We start from the raw sequence: 13,937 nt of genomic DNA, 5'->3' as shown, positions 1-13,937 counted from the left end.
CGGCCAGGAGACCCTGGAGCACGCCCCTGTCCTTTACAGGAGTCAAAAAGGAGCATGAACTGGTTCTCACGCTGGTTTTCTCCTGGTGACCCACGTGGGGCGTGGCGGGTGAGGAGGGCTGGAGCTTCATTAGCACCATCCAAAGGATCAGCACCTCTGGGAAGGTGGGTTAGCCAAGTTTGGGGTCACATTCAGGAGACAGCGTTCCTGTCAAGATACAGGACACATAAGCCACGTGTTTTCAGGGAGATGTAAAGAAAGGAAATCTTTTCTCTGGGGTTGCTAAAGGCTGAAAAGAAATGAAATTTTGGTTTTATTCACATTTTCCACCTGTAGGGTCTTTTGTGCATACAAATATGACTTCTTACAGAGGGACCGTTGGCTGCAGAGATGCGTGGCAGCGGCCTCGCATGGTTGGCGGGAGCAGCCCAGTCCTCCGTGGGTTCCTGGGCACAGGGGTCTGGGCTGCAAGAATGTTTCTGGAACACTGAGAGTCTGGACCTCTCAGGAGTGAGGACACGTGCTCTGTGATTCAGGGACAGACTACCTTGTGGGCAGATGGCTGTGGGTTGCTCTTAGACAGAAATGGCCTGGGCTCCACCGATGAATGCCAGGCAGGGGGCAGGTTGAAAGCCTGAGTGGGAAACACAAGGTTCCTCTGAAACCGCTTCTGTCCCGTCATGTTTTAAAGGCCTGAATTGGACTTGGAAAATTCCAAGGTATCTCCCATAGACTTTCACTTTAAACACGAGTGATGAGAGGCCAGGAAGAAAAGTAAACAAGTAAATAAATAAGAGACCCGACCTACTCCCTCACAAAGCCATCCTCATCTTTGCTTGACTTTAACATCTTTATCGTTCCCTTTTCTTGCCTAGTAATATTGAAAGGATTACCCTTTTTGGCCCCTTGGTGGTTACTGTGTGATTTTACTGTTATTAAATCTATTATAAACCGCTTCATTATTCCTGACTCTGACTGACTGTCCTCTAATCCTTCCATCACCTTCCCAGAAATCCCGCGCCACTGGCCCCCAGGAAATCCAAGAACGAGCCACGGTCTTGCAGACGGTGTTTGAAGATTATGTGCACTCCAGTGAGGAGACAGTCTCCAGGGCCAAGAAAGGTTGGTCAATTTCTTGGGTGGTTTTAGATGGATAACCCAACCAGGCATTGTCCCACGTCCACCCATATGCCCCCAGACAGGTTGGGAGGCCAACCAGGTAGCTCTGCTCACCAGCCAAAGCCTTCAATCTCCCTGATTCTGCAGGGATTGGAAGTTGGCACGGAAGGCTTTAAAGTGATATTAAATGTTAATTTCATCCATCCTTGCGTTTTGCACAAATGAGGCTTTATCTTGGCTTACATCAGGTCTAGAGCTGTGACCCAGCAACTTGGGTCTCCGGGACCCATTTTCCCCTTTCTTTGAAAACTGGATAGATGAGATTTGGCACGTCGGTAGGAGTTGTAGAGATGGAAATCAGAGATGAAGGCAAGGTCTGGAAATGTTAGACCAAAGCAGTTCCTCCTTGAAAATACAAAGAAAAACTAAAAAGAGCAGTGCTGAGGAAGGGCCGCAGACCATGAACCCAGCTCCTGGGAAATTTATGAAAGGGTTAGGTATTAATTCAGTATTCAGCACCTTTGTAGCATAAATTGGCCCCTGGGATCACCAGGCATTAGGTATGGACTCAGTAGTTCACTCTGAGCGCCGAACAGAGCGCAGGGGAGGAGAGCTCAGAACAGCCCAATGTCTTCCATGCTGGAACGTGTGTGTCTTGGCTATTGACTGTCCCATGTCTGCTGATGAGACTCACCCCCGCTATGGGGAGATCCACAGTGACCCCTGATTTGGAGAAGAATGCCAGGCTGGCTTACCAAGAGATAAACGCTACAGCCTGTTGTTTTCTTCTTTTTATGAACTGAAACGTTTTTTTTAAATTCCTTTAATATTTATTGAATTGGGCACCATTCCCGGTGCTTGGCACACACCAGGGATCAGAAGACACAAAAATCGTCACCTTTGTACCCTTCTAGTGGGGAAGCAGACAGTGAAAGTAATAAACATAATGAATGAATCACGCATAAATTAGATAGTCTCGGGACTTCCCTGGTGGTCCAGTGGCTAAGACTCCGAGCTCCCAATGCAGGGGACCTGGGTTCAAGCTCTGGTCAGGGAACTAAATCCCACGGGCTGCAGCTAAGAGTTCTCAACTGAAGATTCTGTGTGCCACAACTAAGACTTGGCAAAGCCAGATAATTAATTAGTTTAATTCAGTAGTCCAGTGAAAGGTGATGAGAGCGATAGAGGGAACAGAGCAGATGAGGGAGATGGAGGACTAAGGGCAGACTGAGCCATGTTGGGATGGTTGCCACGCGAGCGAAACCCTGAAGAAGGGCCACCCTGGGGCTCTGACTGAGGGCATCCAGGCAGGCGCCTTGTGCAGTATGCCCAGAAGGAGGGGAGGGGCAGCAGAGGCAGGGCGTGGAGGCATCCAGGGCACCCAGCTACCCCGAGCGAAAGGGGAGCCATCGGAGGCCTTGGGACAGGGAGGTGGTCTGGCGGTTCTGAGAAGGTCACGTGCGGCTGGGTGAGAATAGACCCGGATAAAGATGAAGGCCAGGAGACCAGCTCCCAGGCAGTTAGAGTAATCAGGAAACCAATGAAGTCTGGTTTCTAATAATATCCCATTCACGTGTCTCCCTGCAGTGAATTCAGCAACTCCTAAGGTTCTTCCTGAGAACCTGCCTTTGGAGATGTACTAGAACATTCTCTCATGGAGAACAGAATGTCTCGGGGAGGGTTTGGGCACATGTTGAAAGTTTGACGAACTCAACTTGCTGTGGGATACCTGACCAAGTGTTGGCCACAGGGTTGATAACAGAGTTTGAGTGAAGAAGAGAAAGCAAAGCCACACCAGTGCTGTATTGCTGGCGTCAGAGGTGCTTTGGATATCCTAGCGAGCCCACAGCTATTTCAGCGTGTCTGGGTCATCAGGCTAAAAGTGACAGTGAATGGTCCTTAGGGAATATGGTTTTGGGTTGTCTCTTCATCATTACCATTGAACTTACTAACACCAAGAGGCTGGCAGGGTTACTTGTCTTCTTTTCAAAGGATGTTGAAATGGGGCCACTCTCAATGTTTATGGGCCAAGAAGGAAATAAATACATTATCTTTTAAGGGAACTGCCTATAGAACATCTTGGTCACCCCACAGCAGGCATTAGTCCTCTGCTCTTCTCTCCTCTTAGGATTGACTTCTGGAGGTTTGAGGAGAGGAGACCTGTAATTGCCATACCCCAGGAGTTGATACTGTCTTTTGCATTTCCCTATCTCCATATGCAATTCTCTACCCCTGACTCTCCTCCCTTTTAGGCATTTCAGAACCCACCTCATGAATAACTAACAAAAGCAGCTGGGTTTTGCCTTCATGGCAGAAAACTAGTTGCAAACTGGGCCAAGTATGCATTTGTTTTCCTTTTGTGCTTTCTGACCCAGCTATTGCTAATATCCAGCATTTCATCATGGTCAATTTCCAGAAGCAGTTAGCCCTTTTCCCCCTCACATCTTGCATCGTGTGAGTAGAGCTTCAAGTAGTAAAAATCGTGGTAATGTAAGTTTGAACTCCAGACTCCTGAACAAAAATTTCAGAAAGCGGAGTCCTTCAGCTGTGCGGCACCGCTTCCACTTCCTCTTGGGGGTCCTCCCCGAAGAGCAGGAGTTATGTGTTAGGGCTGCGCCTGGCTCGGAAGGGATCATCCCTCCCTGTGATTAGAGGGAGGCTGGCTCTTTGGTCACTTAGCCTTTAAGAGAATTGGTGCAAGCCGCCTCTCCCACTCCCTTTGGGTGGTTGTCACTGTTAATGTGCCAGACGTGTGCTCCTCTGGGGCAGGACTGGGGTTGGGAGGAGCAAGGATGGGCAGCACCTTCCAGGCTGGAGTTTCGCTCCTTTCGGCCTCCTTGACCCTGAGCATCATCCCCAAGACGCTGCTTTCCCTGACCAGATGCCCAAGAATAGACTCGGTTTATTGCTCAAAAGGACAAAATGTCCTATGTCCTTGGAAGGTATTTTGAAATAGATTTCCCTAAATCCTGTCATCCTTACGGCTCTGAAATGGGATTCAGTGAGAGCACCAGCTCTGAGTGGCTGGAGCGTCATCCGACTTGCATCCCACAAGTCTCCTGTCATGAAAGGTCTCCTTCCATGACCTCTTCTCTTCTGCCCCATCTCCGCCTCACAGCCCCTCTTCCTTCCACTCATTCCTGGCACTGCCAGCACGAGCCACTTCCTGCCCCCTGGAAGTACAACCTGCCTGTCGAGGGGGAGAACTCTGCTGCCATTTCCTGGCAGACCCCTTTCCCCGTAGCTGTTCGGTCAGTCAGTTCAGTCTCTCAGTCGTGTCCAGCTGTTTGCAACCCCATGGACTGCAGCACACCAGGCCTCCCTGTCTATCACCAACTCCGGGAGTTCACTCAGATTCATGTCCATTGAGTCGGTGATGCCATCCAACTATCTCATCCTGTGTCGTCCCCTTCTCCTCCTGCCTTCAGTCTTTCCAGCATCAGGGTCTTTTCCAATGAGTCAGTACTTCACATCAGGTGGCCAAAGTATTGGAGTTTCAGCTTCAGCATCAGTCCTTCCAATGAATATTCAGGATGGATTTCCTTTAGGATGGACTGGTTGGATCTCCTTGCAGTCTGAGGGACTCTCAAGAGTCTTCTCCAACACCACAGTTCAGAAGCATCAGTTCTTTGGTGCTCAGCTTTCTTTATAGTCCAACTCTCACATCCATACATGGATGGATTAGCTATTAGTGGAGCACCTATATCTCCCAGGACTAGGCTCTGCAGCCTCAGCTCTCAGGATTGGTGTGGAGAAGAGCAGTCGTTCTAATCTGCTCCAGCACAAGGGCAGTGTGAGTGAGGAGGCCTGGGCCAGCATTGGGGTAAATGAGGTTTTAAAGGTGCAGACTCTCCGGCGTGTCCTGGTCCCAGCCTGCTCTTTCTGTCTAGAGTAGATGTTGGGGGTTGGGAAGAGGCAGAGTCTCCTGGGTCGTGGTGGTTGTAGCACTTTCCCCTCTGAGGACTTGAATTCGTGTCAGAACCTTCCCAACTGCAGAGACCATTTGAAGCATTAAAGATCTTCCTTGAAAAACCTCGTCCCCAGTTATTAAAAAGGGGAGTGAACACAGATGACAAGAGGGGTGCAGAGGAGTCGCCTTGGTTATTATTTCTCATCGATTGGGAAAAGGAGTTCACTTTGCTCAGTAAATAGAGCTTTGATGGGTTCCCAGGATCCTTCCAGGAGCTGATCTGCTAAAATGACACTTTTTATTACTGTTCATAAACGCCGATCTCCAGGTGCTGCCTGGATATTACATTTAAGCTGTGGGCAAACTTGCCAGTCCAGTGGCTCAAACGGTGAGGGCGAGGGAGACTGGTGCCTGCTTCCAGCAACTGGGTGGAGAGGGGCGGGGCTACGACTGGGCCAGGAAGGCAGGGACGCTCAGTCCGTGGATGAGGAAGAGCGCCGGTGAGGAAAGGGCAAGATACTTGACTGTCACTGTTGTCCAGAGACATTCCGGGGAAACCAGGGATGGAAGAATGGTTCCTCCAGGGAGCATCCAGTGAAGGTGGATCCAGAGTGCCGCCTGCCTGGGAGCCACCTCTGGCTTCTCTCTGGCCAGTGAGAGGTCCAGAACACCGGCCTCTCTCTAACTTTAAAACAGGACCCAGACGTTCCTGGTTAGACTGTGGTGAATAGCTCTAAACCCATGGCAATCAATGACTGTTTTGAGAGCTCGTTTAGAAACTACATCCTTTTCTTTCTCCTCTTTAAAATTTCTTTTTTCATTTTTTACACAGTCTTTGAATGGGTAAGAAACACTGCATTGGTCAATCCTGCATGCTTTCACGTGAATTTGGTTTTAAAATTTCATGAGTCTGTGGCGAACTGGTGTCAGTGATTCCTGTGGCTGGGGAGCTGGAGGTGTGGCTCCGGGTGGAGGCAGGGTTTATAATAACATTGATAATAATAGCGTGTAGGAATAATGAGCATGACCTACAATCATGATAAAGCCTTGTGGACCTTTCGGATTTTATCACATTTGTTTGTGTCAGCTATTCAAAAAACTAAAATGTGGTAGAAAATGTGTTTGCAGTGTAAAGACCTAATGACTCCATTCTTCATGAGAAACTGGTATGCGCCGATCCTGTCTTAGTTTCTTCACTCATTCTCCTGCTCATTCACTTGCACAGCAAAGACCTACTGTGGGGCTTCCCTAGAAGTCCAGTGGTTAGGGCTCCATGCTTCCAGCACAACGGACATGGGTTCGATTCTAGGTGGGGGCACTGAGATTCCACATGTCATGTGGTGCAGCCAAAAAAAAACATGCTGTCTGCCAGGTACTGTGCTGGCCCCAAGTCTATAATGAGGAAGAAGACAGGACCCTGCCTTCTAGGCTCATTATAAGCTACACTGTAAAATCTGAGATAATATCAGGTTTATTAAAGTGAAGTTATGTTGGGTTTATTCACTGTGTCCAGTGTTAGTCACTCAGTCATACCTGGCTCTTTGTGACCCCATGGACTGCAGCCCACCAGGCTCCTCTGTCCATGAGATTTTCCAGGCAAGGATACTGGAGTAGGTTGCCATTTCCTTCTCCAGAGGTTCTTCCCAACCCAGGGATCGAACCCAGGTCTCCTGCACTGCAGGCAGATTCTTTAGCGACTGAGCTACAGGGGAAGCCCGTAGACTTCCCCTGTGGCCAGTAGACTTATTTATTTTAGGAATTAAACAAATATGTGAGTATAGATTTAGGTTGTTCATATCTGTCACGCCATCCTGGTTGTGTGTCCGTCGTTGCCTGGCAGGGTGAACTGCACAGGACGGGCCTTAGGCTGGGGCAGCAGAGACCTGTCCTGACACCCCCACCCCCACCCCACTGTCTTCCAGCCCTGCAGTCCTTCATCCGGGCCTATGCTACCTACCCCCGGGAGCTGAAGCATATCTTCCACATCCGACTGCTCCACCTCGGGCACATGGCTAAGAGCTTTGGGCTGAGAGATGCCCCTAAAAATCTTTGCGCCTCGGCCATGAAGAAGAAGAAAGCAAACCTGAAAAGGTAAGGCGGACAAGAGGCTGAGGGTCAGGTGGGTGTCAAGGGCCCTGTTCAGATTGGCGGTGGTGTGGTGGGCTGCTGTGTGCTTAGGGTAGACTCTGCCAGCTCAGGTTTTTGCAATTCTCTCAGCATACTGAGTGCTTGGATCAACCGGGAAAATGCCTAATCTGAATGCTTTTAAGGCATCTGCAGGAAGTTGGTGATGTCTCCTTTTGGGTCCTGAGTGGTGGGGATTATTGGACCTACAAGACAAATTCACTGGACCATCTTCACTGCCCACGGGTAGAGTAACTCAGGGCTTGCCAGGGTCAGAGCTCTGGATGTGCTGTGGGCTGCAGTCCACCCTGGAAGACTGTGGGGTGTCCATGAAACTCTGTTGAGGCCTCCAGGGGCCCCCAGCACTGCGTGCTGCTCTCCGTGGTGCTGATGTGCAACCTCCCATGGAGAGGTTGCACTGGCATCATCTCCCACCCATCTCCCCCCTAAAAACACCTTAGCAACTGCCCGGGGCCCTGGTGAGAGGAGAGCCTATGTGAGGAGGGTTGCCCAGCGGTTGGGCGCTGGGCTCTGAGGCCATCTTCACAGTTTCAGGAAGCCCTGAGATGATTCCCCTCAGCAAAATGCAGTTGTGAGAGCTCTTCTTTCTCTCCTCAGAGATGGGGTGTTCTCTCGGTACCAGCTCCAGGCTGTGTGGAAGCTAGAGTATCTTAGATGCCAAGAGCTGTTTTTACGGGGAGTTTGGGTGGATCGTGGTTACTACTTGTGTAATGTGTGGGTGGGAAGGACTCAGAGAAACCCCCAAGTGCTCCGGACAGTTATCTCCCAGTGTCCATCCTTTTTGCACGTTAGTTACAAATGCCAGTACATCCTTGCCTGCTGCCGAGCGCCTGTGGGCAGCACCGCACTGTCACCTGTTCCCATGCCGTGTCTGTCTTGCACATTCACCCAGAAGTGCTGACCACATGATCAGCCTCTCTGGGGCCTGGTTTCTCTGCTGTGAAATGACAGAGGGGCGAGGCCATTGGTCTTGGAGGCGCGGGACTTGGCCTTCAGCTCCAGCTCCAGTTCTGATGTGAGCCTGTGAGCCTCAGACCATATCTTTGCTTAATGTCTCAGAGCCTTGTTTTCCTCAGCCATAAGAGGGAAGAGGAAATCTGTGCTTTTAGCTGCTTCACAAGAACCAGAGGTCTGTGATGCGTGTCACTGTGCCTTTTGAAGCATGAAGGGCCGTCGAGATGAAACCCCGTAGGGCAGAGAGCTGGAGGCCAGGTGAGTTAGGATTTCAGAACACCCAGCGGGAGCTGTCCAGGGGCTTGGCCCTCACGAAGCTCTTCATGATGGATAAAAGGTTACCTGATTTAAGTTTCCATTTTGGAATTTTTAAGATGCTCGGTCTTTTCTCTTATACCGACCCCTGTCATATAGGACCACACTCCAGTGCTTCTGCGAGGCAGGCGTTTCTCCACATGCCCTTCTCTGATGCCTGGAGGAGACGGAGACACGTCCAGCTCTGATTTCTCCCAGGCGGTTCCGAGTTGCAGAGCATTGCCTGCTGCCACACACGGCCTGTCCTGGGCGAGGCTGTGGCCAGAGACCCCTCTGCTGGAGCCAGGTCCTCCCAGAGGGAAAGGGTGCCCCAGCTCCACCCAGATTTGGGGCGCTGTGCACCAGAGTTAGCTTCCTGCCCTTGGGTTTGGGGTAGCTGACGTCTGTCCATGGTAACTGATTTTTAAGAATGTGGCAAAACCCTGAGGCTCACAGTCAGATCTGGAGTGACTGCCTAGTGGTCCGGAAGCCTGACCGTCGTGTCACCATCTCTAAAATGCTGACACTTGCAGAGGTAAGACTCGAGCTGCCAGGTGGAGGCTGGTAAGAGACTCGCGTCGTGTATCCCCTCCCTGCAGATCAGTGTGGCCCCAGCAGCTCACTGTCGGCGGCTGAGGTGCCTCCGCCAGCATCTGCAGCAGCCCCTCTGCCAGGGCGTGCCGGCCCTCGCCCCAGGAGCACAGGGCGGGAGGCGGGGGCTCAGCGCCGGCATTGTCCTCACCTTGCAAAGCCACCAGGGAGCGCGCCAGCCGCCGCCTCCCGCCCCTGCTGACCCGCGCTGGCAGATGGGCACCAGGGCGAGTGTCCCCCTGCGAGCAGGGGATTTAACAGGGCTTTATTTAGGGAAGAATGGGCTGATTAGCCAATAAAGAGCATGTAAGATGGTATGGGGCAGCCTTTGATGTCTGGCTGGCGCGGCAGGGAGCCAGGCGCTGAGTGACAGCAGTGTGTCACAGGATTACTCCGCCCGGGACAATGCCGCGTGCTGTTCCTGCCATGTCACCGCCCTGATACAGCCACTTTCCCGTTGTTACACCCGTCTTTTGAAGGCATTTCTTCCCTCACCCCTTGCACCCTCCCGCCCCACCCCTGACTCACCAAGGCAGACGGGCCCTCAAGGATACAGTAAGGTACTTTTTCTTAGTGGGCGGGGGTGGGGGGTGGCGGGGTGGGGGGAGAGGATTCTTGTTGCTCCTGGAAGAAGAATGGCTGCACAGCTAATCTGCTCATGGACCGTGCCACCATGGCCAGGGGGGCGGCAGAGAGACCTGACAAGTTCTCCACACCTCAGGCAATGCTCGAGCCAGTGCCAGTTGCTGCTCTTTGAGGACGGGAAAGAAAAGTCCATTAAACCCTGCACGAGGGTGGAGAGTTAGGCCACGGCCACAGTAATCGTTCCGAGCTGAGGCGTCTCCTCTGAAATCCATCTGTTGAGAAAGAGAACAGCTTCCCTGGGTTTTGTATGGGTGGATAAAATAATAGTGCTAAATTCTCCAAACTATTCTGCAGTCCATTTTATGGTGTTTACTTCCTCGAAGAATTATGTCAGGCGTAAACCTCTGATAATCTGCAAACCAAATTTATGAGACTATAAGCATAATCCCGACTCACCTGCCATCACCACCCAGGGTTCAGCCAGGTGTTAGCGGGTGAGGCCAGGGCAGGGCAGGCGAGGTGATGACCAGGCATTTCTATGCAGTGACAACGGGACTTCTGTCTCCTCTACATGCCTATATTTCAGAGAAAGGAAAGACCGAGCTACTGTCTGCAAATGAGACCTTGCTCAGCAGGCGTGTCTCTGTCTCCCCCTTCAGTCCTCCACTCTGGAAAGGGACAGTAAGTGCCTTTCCCCTGTGCACAGAACTCTCCTGACACTGACACCCAGACCTGTCAGGCAGCCCCCACCCCGGACACCGGCACACCACACACACAGGGAGTCGGTGCTGCTGGCAAAGCACTGATGGCCCCCTAGCAACAGCCAGCACAGACGCAGCATCTTCTCGTGAAACGTGCTTCTTAGTTTAAAGCCAGGTGTATTCAGCAATTCCTGAAAGGAAACATACCTTCCAAAATCTCCATCTTCCCCGAAGACAGCACTGTCAGCCCTGGGAGGGCAGAGTTGTGTTGTTCACCAGGGTGTTTGTCTGCCTCTCTAGGCAGTCACGTGTGTGAGTAGAACCTGTCCAGCACCAGTGAGCAGACAGTTCCCTCATCTGCTTGACACTCTGTGAACAGTGGTTTAGGGATGTGGAAGCTCTGAGCCTTGAGGAAGGGCTTACTGTTACAGTGGCGATGTGGAAGGGCCTTGAATCACCCTGTCTGATTTGGATTATATGCTATAATTGTAAGTTTATCAAGACCTTTTCCCACTCTAGTTTGTAGCTACCTGAGACCGGCCCCACCCCTGGCTTCTACCATCTGGGTCTTTCTGATGTTGCTGTTAATGCATAGATACATCTTTCAATAAATTTTCTCACACCGGCCGAGCTAAGTGTTACCTGGTGGTACTAATTTGATCAAACAGGTGAACAGTCTAAACGTAGGGCTCTCTGGTCCCTTGGTGCTCACTGGGTGCACTCTCAGGGCCTGGCAGGCTGGGATCCGCAGTGGAAGGGGGCGTGGGCTGGTCCCCTTTGTCCTGCCCTTACCTCCCAGTCACCATCCCCAGCACCACAGAGCATGTCCTTCACCTCTGTTACTCCAAAGTTCTACATTTAGTGTGCTGGCTAAAATGAGGAAACATCCTTGGGGGCGGAATCATACTGCCAGACTTTTCTCATCTGTGAAATGCTTCATCACTAAAATTCAAATCAGATTGCGCAGACCTTTTCTTCAGTGTCTTACAATCTTGTGGCTGCACTCGCCGTCCACAGTGACTCTGGAGCCCAAGAAAATAAAGTCTGTCACTGTTTCCACTTTTACCCATCTATTTGCCAAGAAGTGATGGAACCAGATACCATGATCTTAGTTTTTTGAATGTTGAGTTTTAAGCCAGCTTTTTCACTCTCCTCTTTCAAGAGGCTCTTTAGTTTCTCTTCACTTTCTGCCTTTAGCCTGGTATCATCTGCATATCTGAGGTTGTTGATATTTCTCCTGGCAATCTTAATTCCAGCTTGTGCTTCATCCAGTCCAGCATTTCGCATGATGTCCCCTGCATAGAAGTTAAATAAGCAGGGTGACACTGTACAGCCCTGACGGACTCGTTTCCCAGTTTGGAACCAGCCCATTGTTCCATGTCCAGTTCCTACCGCTGCTTCTTAACCGCCATCCAGGTTCCTCAGGAGATAGGTAAGGTGGTCTGGTATTCCCATCTCTAAGAATTTTCTACAGTCTGTTGTGGTCAACACAGTCAAAGGCTTTAATATAGTCAGTGAAGCAGAAGTAGATGTTTTTCTGGAATTCTCTTGGTTTTTCTATAATTCAGTGGATGTTGGCAATTTGATCTCTGGTTCCTCTGCCTTTTCTAAAGTCAATTTGTACATCTGGAAGTTCTCGGTTCATATACTGTTAAAGCCTAGCTTGAAGGATTTTGAGCATTACCTTGCTAGCATGTGAAATGAGTGCAGTTGTACAGTAGTTTGAGCATCCTTTGGCATTGCCTTTTTTTGAAATTAGAATGAAAACTGACCTTTTCCAGTCCTGGGGCCACTGGTGAGTTTTCCAAATTTGTTGGCATATTGAGTGCAGCACTTTCGCAGCATCATCTTTTAGGAGATGAAATAGCTCAGCTGGAATTCTATCGTTTCCATTAGCTTTGTTCGTAGTAATGCTTCCTAAGGCCCACCTGACTTCACACTCCAGGATGTCCGGCTGTAGGTGAGTGATCACACCATTGTGGTTATCTGGGTCATTAAGATCTTTTTTGTACAGTTCTTCTGTGTATTCTTGCCACCTCTTTTTAATCTCACCTGCTTCTGTTAGGTTCATACCATTTCTGCCCTTTATTGTGCACTTCTTTGCATGAAATGTTCCTTTGGTATCTCCAGTTTTCTTGAAGAAATCTCTAGTCTTTCCCATTCTGTTGTTTTCCTCTATTTCTTTGCATTGTTCACTTAAGAAGGCTTTCTTGTCTCTCCTTGCTATTCTCTGGAACTCTGCATTCAGTGGGGTATGGTATCTTCCCTTTCTCCTTTGCCTTTTTCTTCTCTTCTTTTCTCAGCTATTTGTAAGGCCTTCTCAGACAATCACTTTGCCTTCTTGAATTTCTTTTTCTTTGGGGTGGTTTTGGTCACTGCCTCCTCTGCAGTGTTGCAAACCACCATCCATAATTCTTCAGGCACTCTGTCTTACCACATCTAATCCCTCGAATCTATTTATCATCTCCATTGTATAGTCATACACTTTGCTTATGGTTCAGCTGGTAAAGAATTTGCCCACAGTGCGGGAGACCTGGGTTTGATTCCTGTGTTGGGAAGATCCCTGGAGAAGGGAAAGGCAGAATTCCATGGACTGCATGAGGTCACAAAGAGTTGGACACAACTGAGCTACTTTCACTTACAGTGTATAATCATAAGGAATTTGATTTAGGTCATATCTAAATGGTCTAGTGATTTTCCCTACTCTTTTCAGTTTAAGCCTGAATTTTGCAATAAGGAGCTCATGATCTGAGCCACAGTCACCTGCAGGTCTTGTTTTTGCTGTTTGAATGGAGCTTTGCCATCTTCAGCTGTAAAGAATATAACCAGTCTGATTTCAGTATTAGTATTGACCATGTGGTGATGTCCATGTGTAGAGTCATCTCTTGTGTTGTTAGAAGAGGGTGTGTGTTCTGACCAGTGGGTTCTCATGGCAAAACTCTGTTTGCCTTTGCCCTGCCTCGTCCTGTGCTCCAAGGCCAGACTTCCCCTCTGCTGTATACACGGTAATGTGTGCATTTCAGTGCTACTTTCTTAGTCTGTCCCACCCTCTCCTTTGTGTATCTGTTTTGTGTACAGCAGTGTTATCTGTTTATCCCAAACTCCTAATTTATCCCTCCCCTGCCTTTCCCCTTCGGTAACCGTAATTTTGGTTTCTACTTTCTGGGAGTCTGTTTCTATTTTGGAAGTAAGTTTATTTGTATCATTCTTTAGATTCCACATAAAAGTGGTGTCTTGATATTTTGTCTTTGTCAGACTTATTCATTTAGTATGGTCATCTCTAGATACATCCTTGTTGCTGCAAGTGACGTTACTTCATTCCTCTTTATGGCTGAGTAATGCTCCTTTGTAAATGTCCACATCTTCTCTACCCATTCCTCTGTCAGGGGACACTTAGGCTGCTTCCATGCCTTGGCTATTGTGGCTAGTGCTGCCATGAGCATTAGGGTCCATGCGTCTTTTTGAGTGAGAGTTTCCTCCCATTTTTCATCTTTAAAGGCCTTTGCTCTGTTCTTCTCTGATTCTCACTTGTTTAATAACTGTTAATAACCTGCAAGAGTTACCATGTTGAATCTACTCTGGTATGAGAAGTTCTTGGGGCTCAGATGGTAAAGAATCTACCTTGCCCCCATCAGCCA

The 13,937-nt window shown here is 49.5% G+C and overlaps 1 protein-coding gene across 1 annotated transcript in view; it reads left to right on the top strand.

Annotated features, from left to right (window-relative positions):
* The window catches only part of DDX31 (DEAD-box helicase 31), a 73,031-nt gene that overhangs the window by 46,818 nt on the left and 12,276 nt on the right, over positions 1-13,937 (top strand). The window contains exons 18-19 of the mRNA XM_018056040.1: positions 1,011-1,122; positions 6,952-7,120. Of these exons, the coding sequence (XP_017911529.1) occupies positions 1,011-1,122; positions 6,952-7,120 (281 nt within the window). The remainder of the gene's footprint in view (positions 1-1,010; positions 1,123-6,951; positions 7,121-13,937) is intronic.

Source organism: Capra hircus, chromosome 11 (assembly GCF_001704415.2).
Source record: "Capra hircus breed San Clemente chromosome 11, ASM170441v1, whole genome shotgun sequence".
Lineage (NCBI taxonomy): Eukaryota > Metazoa > Chordata > Mammalia > Artiodactyla > Bovidae > Capra > Capra hircus.
The sequence above is the reverse complement of the archived record's forward strand: the minus strand, read 5'-3'. Positions and strand labels throughout refer to the sequence as shown.